The following is a 25,330-nucleotide window of genomic DNA, read 5'->3' on the forward strand; positions in this document are numbered from 1 at the left end:
TTTTGTCTTTGAAATTTAGTGTGGTCACTCACCTCCACCTTGTGTGTGGTAATCAGTGCACTGCAACTGCTATACACAGATTCAATTACCAGACATTAATTTTTTCATAATGTATAGTCAAGTTGATTTTGACAGTGTTTGACAAGTTGTGGCAGGCGTCTGGAGCTCCCAAAGGGATTTGGCAATTAAATTAGAAAGTTGGTCTGATGTTTAAAATTCTAAAAGTCCGTTTTTTTTAAATAATGCCCACTTTTGCTGCAGTATTACCTTTATTGCACCCTGTAAGGCTTACACTATGTGTAAGTCCCACAGGACTGGCTATTCTGGTTATGGCTATTCAGCAATAAGACAGAAACCTAAACAAACATAACGCACTTTACAATCTTGTCAGCTTTACCTAAGGAGAATAGCAGAAAACAGGATACAAGACTTGTAATTTGAAAAACTTGAAAGATTCAGTGTGTTCCTTTTTTTTTCTTTCAAATCATAGCAGGCTGCAGTATATGAACAGACATAAAAAACAATCCTTGCGTAGAACATCTTTAAAAGCACCTGATTTGATTAATGAAAAAAATGATTAATGTATTTACTAATTTGCCTGACACTTTCATTCAAGGGGACTTGCATTTTGCAGTAACTTAATAATACATTATAAAATTATTATTTTAAACCTGAAAATACACAAACAAACTTGGATATATATATTCGAGGCATTCATTTTAGTAAAATTAATAATGTAATGTGATAATATGACTACAGGTAATTAAATACATTTTTTAATATTTAAATGTTTAAATCTTTCATTAAAACATTATTTTATTCAATTATATACACTGGCATTGTGTGACACTTTGGTGGAGTCATGATGCATGATCAAAAAATATTTAAAATAACAGCGGGAACTCACCAGGATAAAAACAAATCTCAGTTGTTCAGCTCCACATTCAAATGGAGGAAAGCAGACGATTGTTAGAAATAGTAGATAGGAATCTAGAACTCCTTTTCCCAGAAGACTGCAGAATACAGTATACCTAAAATAAGGAAATATCTTTAAATTCATAGTCACGTCCTTTGACTGGCTAGAACAGGCTCTGGTATTTTACCTACTCTGACAGTGTGACTTCTATGCAACCCTAGTGGTCACAGTTCAGTGCCCAGTCACTGCTCTCAGAGCCAATCTGCAGATGCTGGTGCTCACTTCCTGTCCCAAACATCCCTTCTGGGCTGAGGGTTATGTGCCAGTACTAGCAATTGCTGAACTCTGGCCTTTATTGAAACTCTGACAAATCTGTTTCATTGTCCTCAGAGTTTGATGTGTACCAAGTGGAGTGGTCCTCGCAAGCACTCAGACATGCTTTAATGTAATACAAACACAATGTGTCTGTCGTAGTTATTAATGCACCCACGTAGCCAGTGAAAACAACAAACTTGTAGATGGGCAAATTACTGGGTTCCCGTTCTTAATGTAGGTATGCTGCTGGTGGAGGTTTGCCACATCAGCAGAGATTGCTGCCTTAGCTCCTAAACTTTAAGAGAATATTGAAATATATTCCTAGAGCAAGGATTATGCTTTCATGTTTTTCTTGCTTGTCTATTCTCTTTTTGTTTTTAAAGAAATGTTTTTTTCATACAGGATGATGGCTCTGATCTGTTTCCCATCTGCTTCTCTCTGTGTTTTTCTTTTCTTTTTTCTGGAGTGTGACAAGAAAAAGTAAATCCTGTTTGTTACTAGGGAACTCAGATTTTTTTGTCTTGTTTGTTTCAATGACTTTTGCCTCTATTGAGCTCCTTATCAAATGCCCCTCATCTTATGGCTGCCATCCAAGTGGTGGCCCTTGGGGTGTGTAGAGCAGCTGGATTGCAGGAAGGTGTATGTGGTTCACAGTATACCTGTGAATAGCTGTGGGCTTTTGAATATTGCACACCGTTATCCCATTTGCTTGAAATGTTTGCTCTCAATAATTTCAACTCACCCATAGCTGCTCAGGCTAGATTCAATACTTTTTTCCTTGGGCTGCAGGACTTGCCAACTGGCAAGCTTCTCATTGATCTTATTCTTCAGCTATGCAAATACCCCGAGAGAAGAAAATATTTTACAACTCTAAGGCCCGAAGCAATGTCATTACCTAGCTCAACAGTTCACTGAAATAATAATAGCTTGTGGTAATCCTGTTTTAATGAAAGGCTCTTGAATTAAAAAGCAAGTTTTAAGCTCTGTTATTTTGTGTTCACATAATTGCATTATATTGTTATTGTTTTCTACACTAAGGTGGCAAGCATAATTCTGTCTGAGAAATGAAGGGTCTTTGAGTCGAGATTTACGTTTTAATTGACGGCTTTGTGATCCACAATTGCTTCAATATTCAGTCTAAAGTTTGCATCTAATTTCAGTCTCTTTTACTGTATGTCCTTAACTGTGCAGGATTTGGTGTTTGCTCCTATCCCAGTTACAAGACAGCTCTTGAAATAATGTAGTAATCAGTGGTGTGGTCATTGGCCATTTGAAGATCCAAGAGCAACGGCGGGAGCAAACTTTCTTGTTTAAAAACTCTTACACAGATGTTCTTTTGTATACATCACTGTACATTCCTCTGAAGAATAAGAATCACAGTTGTGTGGACTTGAAAGACATGTTTTCTGGCGAACACACACAAAAAATGATGCAACATTAATACTCTCTTCAGTGATGGGCAGATATGTATAACAATTATAATTTGGCCAAGCGCATTATAGTCTAGGACAAAAGTACAACGGGTGGAAGTAAATTCTTTGTTTAATTAAATGGATTCTAATCTCTCTCTTCAAAGCTGTTAGCCATGCTGTAATAATAGTAGCCAATCCCCCCACCTCCACCAGCACCATCCCTCTACCCCTAAAAAACAAACAAGACAAAAAGCCCTGGGTCCTTTTGGTATATGACCCCACTTAATTTATTTTCTCATAAAGAACAGAAAGTCATAAAAATGAGGGACGAGAGGAGACCTTTCCATTGATGTTTATCCAGTTACAGCTGATTAAAGGGTTTCATGTAGCCAGTTCTTGAAAAATTGTAATTATCCCTTGCTATGCTTTAAAAAAAAACACAGAAAAAACAACACAAGTTAAAAGCAGGAACAGCAGAGTTTTGTAACGAAGCTTAAACTTTCACCCTCTGTCTTCATTAGTTATGCCTGATTTTACGGATGATGAAATAAGAAAAGGCCTAATGTGGGTATTTATTAATATCTAAAACCATTAGTATGTTCAGAACTCCCAGATCACACTTTGGAATGACTTGGTAAAAATACATGTTCAGGTTTCTATATCTGAATCTTGGTTGATTAACCGATTGCCGCAATCCTGTCTGGTTTCAGGATGCGTTTGTGTTTTGCATGGGCAAGACTCAGATGGGAGAAGTTAGGAATTGAGGGAGATCTTCTGTCAGCTATAAACCTAGGGAAAGACCTTGTGGTCTTGTTGCACATCACAATATGATGCTGGTGATACTATTCAATATAAAGCCAGAAGCAACCACATTAGTATCATCCCATTTTCTGTTTTTAAATCCACACCGGAGGTTGTTTCAATTGCTGAAAGCTGCACTTTGTAAAGGGGAAGACATGGTTTTATTAATCAAAGGGAGAGCCAACAAAAAAAGCAGCTTCTCTTTTTAGCAGTTTGAGGAGGAAAATACACAAATAGGTCAGTGCAGCTGGATCGAAGTGGTTACTTCATGCATACTCAAAGGAATAAGGGTCATTCACATTCATCTTTGTTTTTTTTCTTGCATTTGAAAATGCTGTGAGCCAAGAACCCTAAGCAAACCTGCTGAGAAAATCATTATTGAGCATGATTACACTGTCTCTACCTTCAAGTGAGTTTTGTTTCGTTATATAACCTTATGACGTTCGTGTAAAGCCTGTTAGGTAAGAAAGTGTGGTAGGATTACAACATTAACAGGAGTTGAGATGTCTGATGTTCTCCGCTGTTCTCCCTCACACTCGAACACACACATCTGGAGTCACATGGATGTGTGAACGTTGTCAGCGCCGTTCTGTTTTCATGTTTCTTTTATTCTTATCATTTAAATTCCCCAGGACTCTCCTATTATGTTATGCACGAAAAGTTACATAAACACACTCCCCTCGGTTTCTATGATCTCACATTTGTTTTAAAAGAAAGAATTGAACTTAAGAGCTTTAACTGTAGATCTGAGGCTAATGCTGCACAGAATACATTACTCAAATTTGGACTACAAGAGTGGATTTGTTTCTCAGATCTCGATGGGTTTGAAATTCCAGAAGCTATGAGATGTTGTACAGGAGGATACACAATGTAATGCACCATGCATGTGTTCATATTTAACTTGCAGTATGTCCAATATCTTTCCTGGCATGTGACCCATTAAACTTAGTTGAGTCGGAGCTTTCACACGCTGCATCAAAAGAGTATAAAAAAAAATAAAATAGAATGCATGCAAATCCCCATCTTAAAGAATTTTGCATGCTTATACTAATACTGTGCATATATATGCTGTGTGGGTGTTTTTGATCTTTCACCAAACATAGCATTGCATTCCTTAAGAAAAGCATCAGTGGAATTCTTAGGTGAGATTCTTCAATTGATTAAGTGGGCGGTGTGCACAACATATAGACCACACATTCACAAAGAGTATAATAAGTGTAACGGCTGACAATAAAAAATTACTGTGAAGATGATGGGGAAAAATATTACAATTGTATGAGAACCCTTATCAGAACAGTACTATCTACAGAATCCATTTAATCTTGAGGTCTTACTGATCTTTGCGAGGATGAACCTTCTTTGGCAATCCAGTCCCCTGCAGAATTTATGGTATTGGTACAATTTTAAGGATATATTTCAGCTGTCTAGATAGTATCACTGCAGAGTACAGTCTTTAAGGGTAATGCACTGGAATCAAAGTAGGGCAAGGAGTACACAAACACACACAACGTTTGAGCTTTAAATCAGACTTCACTGTTACACATGTGACCTGTTTTGGGAATACAGAGGGTGTTCAGAATACTCTCTTCACATAGGAATCCAACCCAAAGTGTGATTTGTTACAACATTGATTGCAAAGTAGTTTGTCTGAATATCACGTACACTTATGCAATGTTGTCATCTTCTTTGCAGAATGAAGATCGGGAGCAGGACCGGGGCAGAGAAGAGAAGTCGTCCAACAACATGCCCCAAAGGAAAGCAGGTCGGCCTGGGAGGAAACGCAAGCAGTTGCCTGTGAGTACAGAGCACCCCTCTTTACCAGTGTGTAGGATTGTAACTGTCTTCGGAAGTGACAGGAATATAGATTTTGTGAAACACTTGGTTGTCCAGTAAGGATATGAGAAGGCCTGTGGAAGCAGTGGCTTTGGATGGCATGCCTCAAATAGGTGTTCTTCGTAAGGTTAGCCTTCACAATATCCATGAATGTTCATTCTAAATGTGGGCGAATATTATTTGTATGCTTCTTGCCGTGGCTGACGTCGTCCCCACACAAGGGCAGTGTCGGAAGCCATTTTGGATTCAACAGGAGAAAGCCTGCACTGTTCACCCACAGTTCATGGCATTTCTGATCCAAATCCACTTCAGTCCATCACATCCACACATTTCACACGTGGTTTTGGTCTCAATACGCGATGGTTTATACGAATGGATGTAGGTGCTGAAATAAATCTTTCAAGCTACCAGTACTGCAAGTAGCAATTCTGGTACTACATGCAATAGAATTCTGTATCTTACACTTATTGTGATATCAACAGCATCGGCAAATGGGATAAAATATTAAAGAGGATCTCCTCAAACTCCCTGTAAATCCCACCTATCATGTGTTGTTCAAATGCTGTCCGTTTCTTTTCTTACAGCACTGTAGTGTGAGAATGCAGCTTCTCTGCAGCCCTCTTCAGCCCACTGCTGAAGATTGTATTGTGCTTGTACTGTATCTTCATCTGGATAAAGCAGAGAATGAGGTTGTTTTGGCAGTGAACTTTAAATCCCCCCTTGCACTTTCTGTGATGCCATTGTAATTTGGGATTTTTTCCCAGCGAAATGCCTCAATGTCTTAGCCATTGTAAGAAGAGCTGTAACAAATGTACATTGTTTTTATTGTCGTTGTGCCATTGCAAGGTTTCCTAGCCTGTTAACTTGGATGGTTTCTGGATGCAGAACACAGAGCCAGCGAAGATCTGGCAGGTTACATCAGCCACATGGGGCTGTATGCAAATCCTTGCTCTGCCAGGAAATAAAATTGGATTCATTGTATTTACTACTGCAGTAAATAAGAATTTGAGAAAATTCCTGTGTGAAAAATAAATTATTTCTTATCATTGAACTAATTTTACCAGTTTGTCACAAATGTTCCCTGAGGAGAGACAACAAATCGTTCCGTGCTCTTTTATCAAGGAAAGCCCCTGAAGAGAAAGCTTGTTAAACAGTGTTGGCCAGCAGTCAAAGTAATGCCAGGTTTAAAGTCAGGAAATCTCCCATCCTTTGCAATGTTTGTTTTAAAGGAAAGTCAGAAAAGCCCAATAACCCAATAGCCCAGTAGGGAGGCAGCTGGGGAGGACGTTTTATTTAATGCTTTTCAGATCCTATTTATTTTTAAATGACCTGAATACAGATTTTGTGGCTGTTGTCCAGTCTTGTTTTTTTGCAATAATGGGATCTGTGTAGTATCTACTGGTCACATGTTCTAATATCTAGGTACCTTCTATGTGAGATTTTTTTTTTTTTTCTTGGTCTAAAGAGGCATAATTTTCTGCTTTTCATCTAGATAATGTTCTACTATAACTATTTGAATACTACTGACCTCAGGCCCATGTAGCTATAACTTCAGCATCAAGAGCAATGTTATAATTAAATTATGATCTTGCAGACAGATTGCTCATTTATTACATGCTGTCTTGGAACCTTTATGGTACTAACATGTTATTTCACTGCTCACTTTATCGATGTATATTTTATTGTGTGGCTCATCTCTTGAGGTTGAAAGTAGGGATGTTCCATTTTGCTTACATTAGTAAACGTTTAAAAATTAAAAATAAAAGAGATTAAATGTTTAAAGTGTCATACAAGGCATTGCCAGTAATTTAAAATGATTATTTGTGTGAATCCCACACAAAGGTTTAGTCAGATTTTATTTTGCTCCTGGTGTCACTGTATTATGTAAATTGGAATTTGTATGTTTTATACCTTGAACTGCTCTGTATTTTTGCACTTTGTATTGCGCTTATAATTTGTAAGTCGCCCTGGATAAGAGCGTCTGTCAATAAATAAATAAATAAATAAATAAATTAAAAAAAAAAAAAAAAATGTATGTTTGTACAGTGAAGACGCGGTTGTTTACATGTCAATGAGTTTATCAGACATGTTGCTGTTTATAGCTGCTGCTGCCATTGTGCTGTGTTAAGTCAGTGTCAACTACTATTTATCTGCGGCCCACAATGCTGGGGCTGGTTGTCGGTCACTGGGTTAGTAAAGCTCTTGCATAACAGTTATTTTTTGCTGTCAGAAGCCAGCAACCTTAAAACAGAATTCTCTCTCTCTCTCTCTCTCTCTCTCTCTCTCTCTCCATATCACATGTCATGCTGGGATTATCCCAGGGAAGTAGGACGTTTTCTCTAGGTCCCCTTCTGCTATATAGTTTGAATTGGTCAAGATTATATATTTTGTTTACTTCCTGTAATAGAGGCACACACAGGATTATTTGAGTATTTCCCTTTGTTGCTTTAGGTGAAATCTGGACTGTGGATCTGTGTAGGCCTGCCCTATACAATGCTTCCATGTGATATAATTAAAATGAATTCTTTACTGCTAACAGGGATTGTTCAGTATCTTTATGAAAAGGACCTGCTAAAATAGCTTTCTAAAATTAAAACACCCTGGAACCATCCTGCAGGCTTGTTCATGGACTGAAAGACATTCACTGTGATAACAGCTCATTGGACAACTCCATGGTGACTAACTTTACAGTTTCACCAACTCAGGGTGATAATGCAAGTGGCATCAACGTGTCTTATTATATACTCTTATAGCTTGGGGTAAGATGCATAAGACACATTGAGTTTTCAATACAGGTACTATGTACAACACTGTTAAAGTCAAGGAACACTTCGCATCACAGTGAGAACTTATTCCATTGGTCTTAAAAGTCTTTCTGTGACACACCAATGACACTGCTGGGCCTCTGTATATTTCTATTCCTGTACATGCTCTTCTGAGCCTCCATTGTAGTATGTAGTGTACATTATTCATAATGATAGTGAAGGGGTTCAGATTGTCTTAATGCTATAATGGTTAATCACAGAAAACATCATCCATCACATTTTTGTGAATGTAACATCATAGCTGATATATCTCATCTTGTAACAATGCACTTGATTAAAACAAATTTTGTATTTTAAAGACATTCATTAACTTGGATTTTGTTGTGCCTAGGGACTGTCATATAATCTGATTGACATCTGTTTTTGTGTCTCATGAGGTTGGTGGTCATTTTACGACTCCATTGTGGATTGATTTTGTTGTTATTGCTGGTTTGATTGAAGTGTGTTTGTATGGTCTAGCAGCACAATTACATTGGATAGCATTCTATTTTGATTTCCAAACCCAAACAGATGAATCCTTCACTTTAGTCTGCTTACTGTTTGTCGTACAAAGACTGTGAGGTGTTGAATAAACTCAATAACCTAGTAGAGTTAAGAACACTCTGGACGCAAGTACGTCTATGCGGGCAGGTTAGCAGTTCGGCAGTGTCTCGAGTATCAGGTGGTATTAATGCAACAGTGTTTGCCAGCAGCATTTGTGGGCATAATACAACTTCTCCTGTTCCAAACTCGGTAGGGGATTGGCATCTCATAGGGTTGTCATTTCCTGACCTATTGCTGTTGGAATTGTGGCCAAAGCATGTTGGTTCCCAGTTGTTTCGTGCCTTGCTGAATAAATTGAGCCTAAGTCTTGACATGTTCAGTGAACCTTTCATTATTGTCCAGCAAACAGTGAATTCTGTAAGTGACCCTCTCAGTGTGAATCTGACATATCTGACCTTACATTTTTTTTAAAGGAATAGTCATCATCTCAGTTTTTAACAATATGACCTGTGTTTAGCAGTTTAAATAATTATTCTGTAGATCCTAATCTGAGACTGTTTCTCTCTGCTGTGTTCATTTCTTATTTCTGATCAGTCACTTCCGTGTAGACATTTTGTGCTTCCTGAGTCTAATGAATAGTGGAGTACATTGAGAAATACTGTTTCAGGGCACTTTGAAGAGATGGGATCCGTCAAGCAAAGACATATTAAAGAATAAATAAATCAACAGAGCACTGAAATTTATCATCCTAAAAGTAGTTTGGCAAAGCACCTGAGCCTGCCACAGTTTTTAAGCTTAATATTTCACAAGTAATATTACTAGGGAAGCTCACCCAGATGTACAGAAGACTGCTTCTAGTTTCCTTTGACCTACAAAAGAATGTTTCCAAAAACTGCAGCTAAATGCTATATTTAGATAGTTGCTAAAATGCGGCCAAGTGCCCAACCTCCATTCTGACAACTCTAAACATTGGGTTTTGGACAAAGCTGCATTATACACTATTTTTCTATGCCACAACTTCACTTTGTATTTATATTACGCTGGGCATGAAAGACTGGGAGCTTACAAGACCTTTATCTTATCCTTTCCTTTTCTTAAACTTGCATTTTGTCTTTTGTTTTGAATTGTTTGTCTTGCTCTGCAGTTTGTGTCCAGAAATATTGTACTTTGTATTGTATTTTCAGCTTCTTGTAGTTAGCAACATGATCAGTAAGCCTAACCTGGCTGTCCTTGTCAAGCCTTACTAAAGTCTCAACTAGGCTTTGCCCTGCCACACTGGGCATTTATATTTAAAGTGTGTAAGATCGCCCCTAAAGGAGCTTCAGATATGAGGTTGAGGTTTCTGCAGTACAGTAGAGAGAACAATCATTGCTACCCTTCTGTGAGCTCTCAGATCCTTTGCCCCAGGGCAACAATCTGTTTCTTTACATATTTATCTCTGCATAGTTATGTTTCGTTTACTTCTTTGTAATTACAAAAGTGTCACCTGACTGAGACCAATGTGCTCGTGGGATACTGTACTTACTGTTTGTTTACATTACCTGCTAAATATTAGCACAGAACCATTCGTTAAACATGTGCTGGAAACTGTGCAAGTAAGTTGTGTGAAGACTGGAACACGGATCTCAGCTGGCTTTTAGGCTGTACTTCCTCGCTCATTCTTGGTTCTTGCTCCAGGGATGTGCCTTAATATCTTAGCGTTTTCAGAATATTTAAAAAATATTGCTTCTTTTTACACATCACAGCAGAGCGTTCCTAGAGACTGTTTTGTAAATATCTGAACCTAATCAATATCTAGTATATACCCATTGAATACCGAACACTCACTCAACAGCCTTGCGCTAAGAAAGAGCATCTGCTAACCGGGGTGCCAAAAGAGATGCTTTCTTGCTGTGTTTAGTTTTTTCTGTGGAAAATGCCCGTGAGAGGGGAGTGCCCACTGTTCCCGAGAGCAGGAAAACAGCAGTGTGCTCCGTTACCTTCTGCTGATGCTCTTGCGTTTCTAGGTTACCTGGTGAAAGAAAATCCCCTATGGCAGCATTGACACAGATAAATGGATTACACAGCACTTCAGCTTCCACGTGCGATTTAAAGACATATTATCCTCGCCTGCCATGTAATTTATGCAGTGTAACAAGGGGACTATCATGCAGATTGTAGTGTAGGAATGACGCACACATAGACCCCACCCCTCATCCTCTCCTGCACACACAGACCCCACCCCTCATCAAAGTAATTTCCTTGCCGAATCATCTGATCTGCGGTTTATGTCATATATGACAATTAAAAAACCAGCAGTGAATGCTGTGATCATGTGGAATATTTTAGGTAAATTAAATAATTGTAATTGAGAATCAAGCTGTGCATTTCCTGTCCCGGAGTTGTGACAGAGATGCTGTACATGCAAGTGGTGTATTTTACATCTGTTAAGTAAAATGTCGTGAGACTTAAAAAATGTGCACATTATTCATACATTGCCACAATGTGCTTTGTACTTAATCAATCTGTATATTGACATTCCCAGCTACATGTGGTTTTGAATGACTACCCTTTATCATAACTGGATTATTGACTGATCCATGAAAATTTAATTTTCTTTTTCATTTTTTATCATTGGAGAGACAAACACCGGAATAGGAAAATAAGTCACTTGGTGTCAACTATATTTTCTTTTGTAGTCTGTGAATCAGTGTGTATTTCCAAAGTACATGAGAGTGTGCTGTTTCATGGCAATTTCCATGATGCAGAAAAGCAATAAAGCTATTGCACACCTTTGTTTCTTTCTAAATAAATCATCAAACACATACACACGTGTCACTTGCTAGTTAATCAAAGTTTTTCAGAAGTGCATTAAGATACACAGACCAGAAGCCTTTACTTTAAAATGGAAGGAGGGGGATTAAACAAAAACAAAATTCAACAGTCATTCTACAGCTGGTTAACAGACCATTATAATCATGCATGTTTGAAGTGGGTATTGTTTTAAGGATATGCTTAGGTTCAGTCTTCATGTGTCAGTAGCAATAAATACACTTCATATAAGTGTCAACTGTGTGACATTACTGGACATTCATAATGTCAGTGCAGAATGTAATGGAGGGCTTTGTCAATGTGCCCCAGCCATTTGCTACCTAATTTCCTCCGACCCTAGGTAGTAAGGCCCTGACATTTATTGAACATGCTAGTGTCATCATCGGCAGCATGAAGTTGTAGTTTAAATAATCATAGTTAGGTCCCCTGCCTATTGAGCACAATTTGCAGCAATGTCAGGCATTAAAGTGCCAAATTATCTATGGTTAATGGTGTCTGAGCAAGTACTTTAGTTTAATTTAGTTAACCTGTGATGGATTTTGTAACTACTGTTATAAAGGAGTGATCAAAGTCCACAGCAGATTGTATAGCTCACAGCCCCAACTCGCTTTATGGTTTAAAACCTTTAAACCAACAGTGTTTTTTTCCCTTGAATAAAAAAAATATGTTTGACTCTCAGTTCTAAACTGCAGAAATGACAACAGATGCTTTGTGTATTCCCAGATTCTGCAGAGTCATTGGCATTGTTTGAACCATCACCCCAGCCCATGTTTGAGCAAAAAGACAACCTTTCTCTGTTCATTTTCTTATTTAAAAAAATTAAAAGAGAACATAAAAATAGTGCCCCAGGATGCTGTGGCTCTGTGTTGAGGGTTTGTATGATACACCACCTATTTTGTGTTCCTTTTTTAGCACATGGCTACTACATGTTGAGAAAAAATACCCTCAACAAAAAATGATACAGATGCACCATTATTTCATGGATGTAGTGACTTCAACTGAGGTGAATGTCACAACCAATCATTGTTATATAAATATAGGGCATTCGCATCTAATTATTTATAAAAGATACACATTGCATAGCAGTAAAGTCTTATAGTACAAATTAACTTCAGAAAGGCATGGCCAAGGAACTGCAGTGTATCAGGCAGCTGTTGTGGCATATCACTCCAACACTGTTTAATTGGCAAGGGATCGGAGGAGACTGAGACTTTATTATTATTTTTAAGCTCATTGTTAAAATGTGTGGTTAATTGCTAACCAGCGAGTCTGCGATCAAAGTACACAAAGGGGTAACCATAAAACTAACAAAAGGAGGTCATACATTATTTGAGACAGAGGGATTGTGGGATACATTAAATGGATGCCATTTCCTTCTCTTTCCTCTGTTGCTTAGATACGGTGCTGATGTGTCTTGGCTGGCTGCATGAAGAATGGAGCATAGATAGCACCACACTTACATAGAATCGATGGGTTCAAAAAACAAACAAATGTATTTTGTTTTCTATTAAAACTTGATCTACAAGGCGGGATAAGATAAGCAGTAAAGGCCAGTAACCCTGCATTGACAGACAGGGATTATAATTAGCAGGTGGTCCAAGGATAATTTCTGAAAGCGTGTTATTTGGAGGTCCCGAGCCTGTAATCTAAGCACTAATGTAAATCCAAACTTTTACAATGCCAGCTTTATTGGATCTCTTAATTTCATAGACCTAGAACCTAGTAGCACTGGCAGAAAAGAAGCTCCTACTCAATACTAAAACTCTGTCTTGTCTGCAGGAATTCCTTTTACAGTTGTGGAGTCTAGCACTCCTATTGCTGCAGGCCACAGCAGACTAGACACAGCCAGCTTCTGTTATCCGTGAGATGGATGTTGCTCTCCTCTGGCTTAAACTAGTTTTTCTGTTACTGTTTTTATAGTGAGAATATTGTGCACATGGCCTGAAGTGATGCTGGAGAAAACAATTAAAATGGTCTCAGTCATCCCATCCCTTTTTTTGATTTGCCAATTAAAAAAAAAAAAAAAAGAAAGAAACTCCCCTGCCTAGGCTTCTCTACTACACAGGAAGCAATGGTGTCTTTCTGTCCTGTCGTCTTGCTGTCTATAGCCCCTACACTGCCCCCACCACCCCCCGAGCTCCTGCCAGTGTCAGGAGACCACACTTGATCTGCAATATCACTGGAGTTTGGGATTGCTTGTTTTGCTTCCTTCATCTCCTTTCTTTACCGTCCACCTTTCAGAATCACTCTGAAGGGGGACTGGGGAGAAGTACTCCCATCTGGAACATATTTATTTAGGATGAAACCTCCATATAAAAATAAATTATAACACTTTATGATAGTCTGTGTATTTACATAGGTACTTGGTAATTATATCTGTAGTTACTCATAAGAACAGTGTAATTATGCATTAGGCCTACAAGAAAAAACTTAGTTATAAATGCTGTTACAATTCTGTACTTACATATACCGTTAATCATATTTACACAAAGTACATTGTAATAATGCATAATTGCTCTGCCAGGAGTAACTACAGATGTAGTTACTGAGTACCTACTATGTAATACACTGTAACTAGGGAGACTAATTGTAAAGTGTTACCAACATAATTTTAGATTGTCTAAAAATGTTAAGCCTAGTACCTTCAGGAGTCATTTTAACATTTTAGACTTTTTTAACTGTTCAGCGGTGACTTGTAACAAAACTTCAGAATCCTGACTGTATTTCAATGAATTGCCAATTAATGAATTTCAGAGCCCATAATTAAAAAGTGCAGAAGTTTTACAGGTACAGTCTGAACAGGTGTCTTAAGCAGAAGGTGGTCAGGGACTATGCAGGTCACCCACTACGTGTGACACCATTTGTCAGGACTCGGGCAACCCAGTGATCGGCAGTGGAAAAACACCCAAGTACTGTGGAGCACAGTTAGTCAGAGGCAGGCAGCATGGGTGGATTCCTGTTTTGCAGCTCCAGTTTATACTAATTACTGAATGCCATATAAACCAAAAACATTAAAAGGAATATTTCAAGAGATTAAACAAAGAAAAGACCATGGGAAGGAAAATAATGCAGCAAATCTGAACTGTTGTAAGCTGCTGTGTATATATATATAATCATATTTATTTTATTTTCCCCCTCAGTGTCTCTAGTCCAGTGAAGTAAGAGGTGCTTGATATCATGGCTGTGAACCCTGGTAAAAATGTTTAAAGGAAAGGGACAAAAACCCTTTCTGCAGCTGCATGTGTTTCATGTCAATCAAAAGTGACAGTATTGGACTGTATACGAATGGGCTCTGAAGAGAAAAATAATAATCTGTAGTTTTGTATTAAGTTTCTGTTATAAACAGGTGCCAATTGACCTGTTGTGATTGATTGCCATTAGACCTTTACACGTCAGAACGTCTTGTGCTATTAAATAATTGTATTTGCTTAATAGTGGCCTCACACTCTGACAAAGTTAACCGCATTTTCCTCTCAATTTCTTATTCATGAGGACAGAAATCATGTGGATATGCCTGGCAATGTACAGGGTATGTATCCATCTTACAAACATAATACCCCCCGCCACCCCCCAATAAAACTTTCTGCTCAAACTGGTGTTTTAATTCTGTCTTTCCATCAATGCACTGTCAGAATGATCGGCATAAGTGATTAGCAAGGCGATTAGTGAAATCCTGATCTGCCCATACAGCAACACTGCCCCATTGTTTCTAATAGCAAGGGTTAATTACGTCTCTTTATCTTTTCAACACGATTATTTCTAGATTATACCTTCTGACCGTTCTGCTGCACTCATCGGGTCGTATGAAAAGCTATTTCATTAAAATGTGATGATTTGAGAGGGGATCTGATACAGGGCATGAGCCTTACTTTTCTCATTACACAAGTACTTTGAAATAACCTTTTCACATAGACACGGGCCAAACATGATATTACAGTTCATAATAGTGTGGGCAATAGTTGTGGCAGATGGCATAAAGACAGTTTGCTATGGTTGGGATAATTTTTATGTATGCAAGGTTTAATAGTAGGAGTCCTGTGTGCCCTTAGAAGCTGGTTTGATTCAGTTTTGGTGGTTGTGATATCAAAAGGACTGAGAAGGTTGATCAAGTTATTTACTTAAATGTGCCTAATAGTATCTTATTTATACTCCTTTTCCATTGGCACGGATGCCACTTCGCATCCTGGATTGTGCATTTTCGGGATAATATACTGTTCTTGTTTTTTTTATTTCAGTTGAAGGTAGCCTTGTATGTTATCATTAGACTTGTCTTCATTTCAGGACTAACACCTGAAATATTAGGCTCCTCAACCCCAGGCTAACTTAGAATTTGTCTATCATTCCATTGAAACTGCTGGCCTGAGACTACGGTGACATGGTCACTGGTGCTGACCGGCGAAGCCTCCACTGGCTCACACACGCTCGGCTCTCTCGCCCACCAGCAAACCCAAAACATTGAGACTCCTCCCCAATGATTTCAGTAAGCAATCCTGTGGTCCATTTAAGTTCTGAATTCAGTACGTGGAGGTTTCTTGAAGTGTCTTAAAATTCCCACAATGCATTGTGTGATTGACTAAATAAGACCAGGAAAGACTGTTTAATGTAATGGTTTTAACACATGCCACATGTCCATGCCACTAGACCCTGAACTGAATCTCCCAGAGAGACATAATATTAGGCAGTGCTGTCCCTAAACTCTTCAACATGGACTAATACATCCTTTCTGTTTTTTATTTTTTGATCAAACCCTTCAGAATCGTATTAGTTACTCCCATGATATTCATCTGTTGTATGAATGTCCCGTATTTTTGCAATAAATGCGTCCTTGCCATTTTTAAAGGTGAAGGGCATTTGCAATCCTAAGATGTAGCTTAAAAGTGAATGTTCTAATTTACCTACCAGGGTAATTCAAATCTGTCTCAAATGAGCAATTAAGGATTCTGGGCTAGGAAGTGCTTATGGTGCTGCTTTCCTCTCAGCTCATTTTACAGCTTTGTGTCTTACCATGCCAATTCTGTCATCAAATGCTACTCTGCTTCATTCTGCAATACACTCACATCAGCAATTAGCTGTACGGTAGTGTTCCCCAAGGACCCAGAAACCAACTGGGGAGAGCAGAGCATAGAAACAGGGGGTCAGCAAACTGAGGCTGAAGTTCGGGTGCGAGTCTCGGCTTTTCAAACAAAGACGAGACGTACGACGAGCAGTTCTTAAAATTATTGTTTTTAATAACCACATATACATAGATTCATGTTGTTGTTTTTTCTTTTATTGGCAGCATATGTGGATTTCCATTCCCAGTAAACTTCCTGTGCCTCTTTATGAGACTTTTAATTAATTAATGTACATTTTTTACAGTCTGCACAGCTTTTTATGCACTATAGTAGCAGAATAGTGATCGTCCCACTCCAGAGTGTGGGTGAAGTGTATGATGGTCATATCGCTGAACAATTTATAAGGAAGATTGCATAGCAGACAGAGTGTTCCTCGTGGCTTAGAATTTAGATTATCTCACACTCACACTCCTTCAATCATTGTCTTTAAGCTTTTATGCCACATTTCTTAACATGTTATCTTAAATTGTGGTTTCTATTTATTTTTTCTTCTTTTTTGACCATGACAGCAAACTTAAATGCAGTTGAAAGAGTCCCCTGAACCTGACTTTTGTAAAGAGGTGATTATGAGATCTATCATCTTCCAGGGTGGGTTTTACCCATGCAGCTCATTCTTCAGAATCAGTTGACATCTTTGTGAGTCTCACTCAGTGGGGTGAGGGATCCCACAGGTGAATTAGGTCACTGGTGCATCGTGGTGTTTACCCAATACAAGACATCGATGTTCCCACTGGCCTGGTCCTGCCATTAATAGGTATGTCAGGATCTTCCACAGAGGAGAATGCTGCCACCTGTGGAAAGTTCTGGAGCCCCAGAGATGTCCTGTTATCCCAGCGCTGTGGCTGTGCAACAGCTGCAGCTGAGAGGGAGAGAAATTCAAGAGCGGATGGAAGCCATTTTGAGAAATCCAACTGCGAATCTCTTCTGCCACTTGACAATTGTTTTTATTTCTCTCTTCATCTACTTTCTTTTTTTTTACCATTTGTGAAGAGCGTGTTATTAAAAAATAATAATCAGGTTAAAGCCCTTCTTTATCAAGCTGTTTTTTCTTCCTTTTTGAAACTCAATCAACAGTTCATTAGCCTTAACTTAAAAATGCTCTCTCTCAGTGGATCACGTGATCACCCTGTATTAGTGATGCTCCCTGTGAAATCATCAATCATAACGAATCTCTGGCTCTCATAAGGGAAAACTGGGCAAAGCCAGCTACTCACTTTCAGAACCTATTGTTCTTCAGTGTGATTTAAAGGTTAGGTTTAGTAATGTGTTCATGAGAAGTTAAAAGGTTTAAAAACAAGCCTTTCACCCAGACGTGACCTTCCTGGGGATAATGCATAAGCCCTGTAAAATGTTTTGATATACATTGGACAGTAGTGCACAGCCTGTATGTCTGTGATTAGAAATATTTATGGGTGTTAAGTAAGAAAAATAAATAAAATGTAATTGCCAGTGTACATCCTTGCACTATATTTTATTCAGAAACAGATTACATTCTAGATATCAAAGTGTTGACTGAGGCAGTCAAAACAAGTTAACCAATGGGATGCCATAACCTGACACTTGGAAAGACTTTCCAACAAACTTGGCAAAAAGTCAAATATTATAGAAATCTGCAGGTTACTACATACCAATCCACCTTATCCTAGTCTTACCGTGTACTTTTGGCAGGTCTCTAAACATGTGTTTTGTTCTTGATTTGTTGCAAGGGCAAATTGAATTGGCTTTTTCAAGATCTTCCTCTGGCATTGAGATCAGGCTACATGCAATCTGTTCTTTCTTTCAAAACAGTTTTTTTAGTGGTATGTTATAGATTATTTCTTTCTCTTGATTTGAAGCACTCTGAACTCCATCAGTAATAACAATATAAAGCAATTCTTAAGAAAGGCTTTTGCTCTATTCACTAGATGGTACTGACGAGGAGTGCTCTCAGAGCAGCTGTTAATCTTCAACAAGGAGAAGTCATGCAAAACTCCTATTTCATAATGGCAGAGAGTAGGCAGGCAGTTCAGGAATTACATGACAATAAGTTATGCAAGTTACTGAAATAGCTGCATTCATCTTTGAGTGAAAAGCTTTTGAGAATGTGTAGGTCCTTGCTGGTTTAAAAATAGGACTTTCTGTCTACTGTGTATCTGCTGTGGCAAAGAGGCCAACATTTGCTTTGAAATGGTGACTGTGCTCCACCAATACAAAATGGTCATCACAAGATGCACCCTGCCTCTCTCTCAAGCTGTTCATTTGAGCCACACGACTTCCCATACACTACACGGGGAAACTCTAATTTCTGATGCAAGGGTTCATCATCTCCTGCTATTTCCTCAGATTGTAATTTAATCTGCATCAGAAGAGGTGGGTTAGGGGATTCGGGTAATTTATGTATGAAGGTTTGTTTATAGGTTCTCTACTCCAGAGAAAAGGCCCACTATTTCCAATCAGTTCCCCATTGGCGCGTGCATGGAATTGATCTAGCACCGACCTCTAACAAGAACCTTTTTAACCCCGCTTATCTAAAATACCTGAAATGAATCATCCGAAACAGTGTCTGCAATCACAGCTTTATTTTATATGGGCAACACATTGGTTTAAGCAATGCTAAACACCATTTCAGCAGCCAACTATGGAATTCTTTTGAAGATTCTTTTTTTTAACATTGCAATGCCTCATTAGTACTTTGCCCAACACCAATGGAACACAGATGACACTAACGTATTGATAAACACGCTGCATGTCATGGTACTCAGTAGTTTAATGTTCACTTAGCAGAAAACAAATGAATTTATCACAAATCCAGAATCCCAGGCAGATTCCTAGCAAGAGATGTGTGCTTTCAGAAGCTCAAAACTATATTTAAGTTATGATTTATATTATTATTCCTTTATTTCTATTTACTACAAGGCTGTCATTTTTGGTGATTTATGAGCCATGGTAATAGATTCGTTAAACCTTGTTAGTTGCAATCAGTTGATCGTCTGTCTCAAAAATTGGATGAGCACAATGGCACAAGTTCACAAAGAGGAATTCCGTGTGAATTAGCAGCGCAATGCTTTCACATTACTCAGTGCCTTTGCATGACATTTTAGGGTTGTGGTTGGCACTGTGTCTCTAGTTTCACAATGAGACCATGCAGGCAATGGATATATGACATTGAAACATGCCTGCATATGACATTGAAACATGCCTACACACACACACACACACACACACACAAACTGAGGGAATGTCATTTGTTTCTTCAAAAGAATATTCTTTTAAGGCCTGTCACACCCTCATGTTTGCCACACTCTCTAATTAACGACACCTGTATTTGTGTAATCAATTATAAAATGTAATTTCCAAATGTTGACTTGCATGTGATTTGCTTATTTGGCTTGTTTCTACTTAGTTTTATAACTCTGTGGTTTGGTTTCAGCTGTGTAAATGGGCAAAACAAAACTGCAGTTGTGAGAAGCCCAGAGGCGAGAGAAACGTGTCTTCAGCTGATTTAGTTGACTCTGTGCCGGCCCGCTATGGTCTATACTGGGGAGGGCTGTTTCGTACAATGTCATTCTCTGAAAGTCTGGAGAATTAATTGACAATGTGCGTAATAAGGCCTGGGTCTGACAAATTCAATTTTCATCTGCCTATTAGGCAGGATGCTTGATGTTGTTCCCCTGCCTTTGCTCGTTGAGACTGCACTATCTTCCTTCTGTTCAATTTAGTTTGGTCTGTGTCTCTCCCAGTACACAAAAGCATCTGATTTACATTTTTAAACATTATGCATGAGTTTGTTGGACCTAAAACTTTAATCTGAAAATAACTTTCTTCAGTGTGAAGGAGAGTGTCTGATGAAGGTACAGAATTTACTGTAACAAAAATGTATAGCTGTTTGGCCATCAATCTGTACTTTTTGTTGTCTGTGTTAAATTTGATTTTACTTTGTAGTTTTAACATGTGTTTCATTTGGTATTATATTGCACTGATCTCTGTGAAGGTAAAGACATGAATTAGTAATAGTGAAGAGCAGAAACCAACACATTTATATCAGTGTGATTTTATAACTGTCCCTGCACATTGCATTTTTAATGTTAAGAAAAGGCAAAGTGCAACAGTAGTACAGGCTTACCGGGCTACATCTGAGCGGGAATTGTACCCTTGCTGTGTGCTGGGTTCCCAAGACCTTGGAAAATATTTAAAATCTTTTTTTCAGGGTTTTAGGAGACATTTTTAGTTTGCCATCAGAAGAAACCTATGTAATGTATTATTCCCAGATTAATGGAATAACACAAAATGCAAAAAACACAAATGTAAAAAATATGACATTAGCCCAAAAGAAAAAGGAAACCTAAGGAAATTTCAAAGCGTGTTTTCAAACCACATCTGTTAACTGCTTCAAACCACAACATCATTCATGCTCCGGCAGAGAATGTTACAGATGGAGATTGTTTTGTGGTATACATTGCAAAAAACTGTTGAATGTACAATTTAAAATCAGATAGTAGTAGTTCAGCAACACTGAATAATGCAGTCGAATCTCAGTGTGACTAGTCCTGAGTTATTTTTCTCCTGGCAGGTTTTAGAGTGAGATAAGTTGGGTTGAATGACAATTGTACCTAAAATAGAAGTTATTTATCACTGTAAAGATTTTACGTGTATGGTCTTCATGTCTGTGATTGATCCATGGTGTGAAGCGTAGTAGGCAGAAATGCTCTGCTTCCTCTCGGCTAAACTGTGTAAGCAATAAGAAACTCCCTTCCCAGTACATTTTAACTTATAAACCATGTTAATTTGTATCAGTTTTTTATATTATATTTCAGTCAGATGGCAGAACTGTTTGTGCGTGGAAGGGCTCTAAAATCTTAGCCTTCTTTAAAACTATGTTTTATACCTTCTGTAATGTGCTGAGCTGTGAAAAAATAATAAACCATCGAAGTGGTAAATGTAACACACGCAAAGCACATTCAGACCAGTGAATTGCTACAAGCTGTATGTTATGTTTTTTCTGAATCTTTAAATTCAGCTTTTCAAAGTTATTGGTTACTTTTTCAGCTATTTCTGATTATTTGTCTTTTTTCCAGTTGAAATGGTTGCAGATGATGTGAAGTAAAGTGCTTTTTCCTTTTGTTCTGAACCACAGTCAGCCTCCACTTAATTAGCTCCACTCCTTAAATTGCCAAGAGGTTCATCTCAAGTCTCTCTGTTCCTGAGTGTTTACGTTAGATTCGCCATCTGCTTTTCAGCCAGTGCTTTCTCATACGATACAGTGCTTCTCTGCAGTTGATGAATTAATTAAGTGTCCCTAAAACTCATGCATAGTCCAATTAATGGAAAATAAGAAGATCTAATGTCACATTATTTGTTGGCAGCTGAGTTCAGTGCATGTTATTAAACTTAAAAAGGGTCTGTGCGGCACAGAGGATGGATTCTGGTGTCACATCATTAATGCTATTGATTTTTGTGACCAGCCATGACCCTAAGCCATCAGATTGCTGGCATTGTGAAAGCTGACAAAATATCAGCCCCAGCCGTCAAAATGAATTCCATTCACAAATGTCATTGTTTGGTTTCATGAGTCATCCATTCCCCGCAGTTTTCCTGGGGTTCGTCAGGAGAATAGTGGCACTTTGAGACATTTGAATGCCACAGTCACAGTTCTTAAGAGACTTAAAATCCCTTATTTTTCTCCTTGGCTAGTTACCGGTTTCCTGGTTTATTGTAATAGTTACAGTGTGTGACAGGAGGCTTGACAGCCCCTGTTGACTTGTTAGTGTGTGGTGATTATACATATGTGTGTGTGCATGTGGGTGCGTGTGCGTGTGCGTGTGCGTGTGCGTGTGTGTGTGTGTGTGCGTGGGTGTACATATACACAGGGCACTGTTGTTCACAGCGCTGTCAGGGGGAGCCCCTACACACACACACACACACACACACACACACACACACAAGTCTTGTCATGCATGACTGCAGCATTTGTGTTATGTTGTGTGATTAACAATTGTATACCTTCCGGCATGGGAAGTATAATGTAGTACAACAAAACATACAAATTGAGTGGCTGTAACATGCATCTGAGAGAGAGAGGGAGGTGTGCATTACATGGAAAGCACCGCATGGTTACACCTGTACGCCATTCACCTCGTGGAAGTATTTTTTTTTAGATCCCTCCTTTGGATTTGTATAATTTCCTACTCTGTCCATCAGGTCTGTCGTGTTCTTTCTGTGGAGCCACTGTTTTAATGCTGTGGAATAAAATCACTGACAAGCTGTGGTATAAAAAAATAACTGGGTTGAAAAATCTGCCTCCCAACAGAAAATATAGTGATTGTGTTTATATGCAGCGGTCAATCGTAGAAGACCAGACTCCTCCTGCCAGAGGTGTGCTTATATGCTTCATTTGTTTTTTATTAGCCCCCCTTCCCCAACTTGATAGTCACATTGCTTGGTGCAACAGGATGCTGTCGTATCCAAATTCAAGACATTGGACGTTTGTGCTTGAGCGTAATTTTCAGGGTAGGTTATTCACAGTCCTAACACCACACCCGTTTGGCAGTGGCCTTTAAAGGGCAGCCCTTGATGGGTGATCCCCTCCTCCCCCCCCTGCCCGGACCACACTATTTGTGTGAGCTGATTTAAAGGGGAAGACTCTCTTGTTAACCTTTTGGTGTCACATCTTTAGGATAAGTTTATAGCCTCTGTTCAGGTGAGCGTCTGAGGTCTCTCCTATCTCAGCGCCGTCATTTATGGCCCTGATTTAAAAATGCTGAGGAACGCACAATCCAGCCCCTCGCTTAAGGTAGTAACCAAGATTGGGGATGAGGGAGGAAGTAACTCCTCACTGCTTTAAAGCCACAGTCTGTCAATACTCATGTGTACACACACACACACATACACACACACACACACACAGACACACACGTAGATGATTATAGCAGTAGGTGGGGGGATTTTAAACTGAAAAAGAAACATTTAATCATAATTCATAGCAGTGAGAAATGGATTAGTCTATAAACAGGATTAATTTGGGTTATTTTAACTTTATTCAGAAGGATAGGTCACTTGGTGAACTTGATGAGTGATTGGTGACGTCCTTTTATGACATGCTTACAGTATGAGTGACCTTTTTGCCAAACAATCATAATGACAGAGAATGCTCCTGAAATTAACCTGTTTAGTAGACATTCTGTTCAAGGTGAAAGCAGGGCCTATTTTCAGTTCAGCATGGGTGTTATAAAACGTTTCTGCAGGCAGCGTGGATCCCTGGGCCCCTTTCTACAGGGTTTCACACTTACCTGCAAGAAGACCGCAGCAGACAGTTTCTTCTTGGTTGCAGAGTGTTGCATCATGGAGCATTCTCTCAAAAGCTATTATGTTTAAGTGTGGTTGGAAAAAGATGATAAAAAGAAAAAACCCCAAGAGAAACCGTTCTACAGCACAGGCATTTTTAGGTATCTTTAATTTAGTTGCTTCTTTATGTTGAAACCTTCAAAGGAAAACCCTCCCATAGATAGGGCATGCTTGAAAGGAGTAAGAACAACGCTGTAACTGTGCCGGGCAAACCAGTTGAATAGCCTTTATCTGCTTAGATACCCCGGTTAATCATTTGTTTCTAGTAAACGAATATTTGTAACACTTTTTAGAGATAAGAACTTTTTTTTTTTTTTTTTTTTATATATCTGCATGTAATTGCAGCTCAATGTAGAAACCTTCCCAGGTCTGCAATGTAAGGAACAAGTTTCGCAAATCTGCCACTTAGAAAAACATAGCCTAGCCGTGTTTTATGGATTACTCTGCTTTTGTATAACTTATCTGTAACCAAGAACAAGTGAATCTAACTTCACTGAGAAACGAAGGAAGGCTACTTCCTACTTCATACAAATAATGCATAATGAACATAAGAACATAAGAAAGTTTGCAAACGAGAGGAGACCATTCAACCCATCGTGCTCGTTTGGTGTCCATTAATGCACTAATCTTGAATGAAAACATAAATAAGAATGTTAAGTTTAATAATAATGCCCCTATGACAAAACAGAGGACAAGGAAAATTATTATATGTGCTTGAATAAGTTATGTGAAGCCCATAACACAGGACTAAGACAGTACACCATAGTACTACACATGCCTTACCACTGCAGCCTGTGGCAATTGATGTTTTATGTGGGCATGCTTTTAATGTACATATTTACATATATATATATTTAACAGACCAAAGTCACATGTTATAGTCTAGACCGCAGTTTCAGAATTCTGACATTTAATCACAAAACTTTTCAAAATTTAATCAAAACCATTTCTACAGCCACAGAGGAGGGAAACAAGGGGATATAGAGACTTTCGGTCTTATATGTATAAAAACCCGTTAACACCCACATGCCAACAAGAAACACCTACTGTGCTCTGAGAGAGAGAGCTTTGTACAATAGCAGAGGAGACTGTGACCAAGGTCCAGTGCTTACACAAATGTTTTTTTTTAAATATATATACTGTAACAGTTCTCTGCTGTTTAAGTGCCTACTTGTACATTCTTGACAAGCAGCTCTGTCAATCATATTAACTAAGTAGCTGGCGCTCTAGTTTTTAGTCCTGAATTCAAGGGTGAGCTAAAAATGTCTGCTTTATTCTTGGATTCCTGCCCTTGAGGGTCCAATTGCCTGACTGATAGTCACGGAAGGAGAGACATTCCTTGATTTGTGAGGAAGGTATTAGCAGATAGTTTGACTACCCTCAGACTGGCATTAACTGACAATTGAAGTCTGTCAGTACAAGTCCTAACATGTTTTGATATGCTTGAATGGGATCAGTACAATCCAACAAACATGTATGCACCCTCCTGCATTAAAGAAA

General features: G+C 38.6%; 1 protein-coding gene across 10 annotated transcripts in view; it reads left to right on the forward strand.

Moving 5' to 3' along the window:
- Positions 1-25,330, forward strand: part of LOC136751361 (DNA (cytosine-5)-methyltransferase 3A) — a 152,600-nt gene that overhangs the window by 19,093 nt on the left and 108,177 nt on the right. For all 10 annotated transcript variants that reach the window (XM_066706926.1, XM_066706953.1, XM_066706945.1 and 7 more), the window contains one exon: positions 5,137-5,238. In XM_066706926.1, the coding sequence (XP_066563023.1) occupies positions 5,137-5,238 (102 nt within the window). The remainder of the gene's footprint in view (positions 1-5,136; positions 5,239-25,330) is intronic.

The sequence above is a fragment of the Amia ocellicauda genome, chromosome 1 (assembly GCF_036373705.1).
Source record: "Amia ocellicauda isolate fAmiCal2 chromosome 1, fAmiCal2.hap1, whole genome shotgun sequence".
NCBI classification, from domain to species: Eukaryota; Metazoa; Chordata; class Actinopteri; order Amiiformes; family Amiidae; genus Amia; species Amia ocellicauda.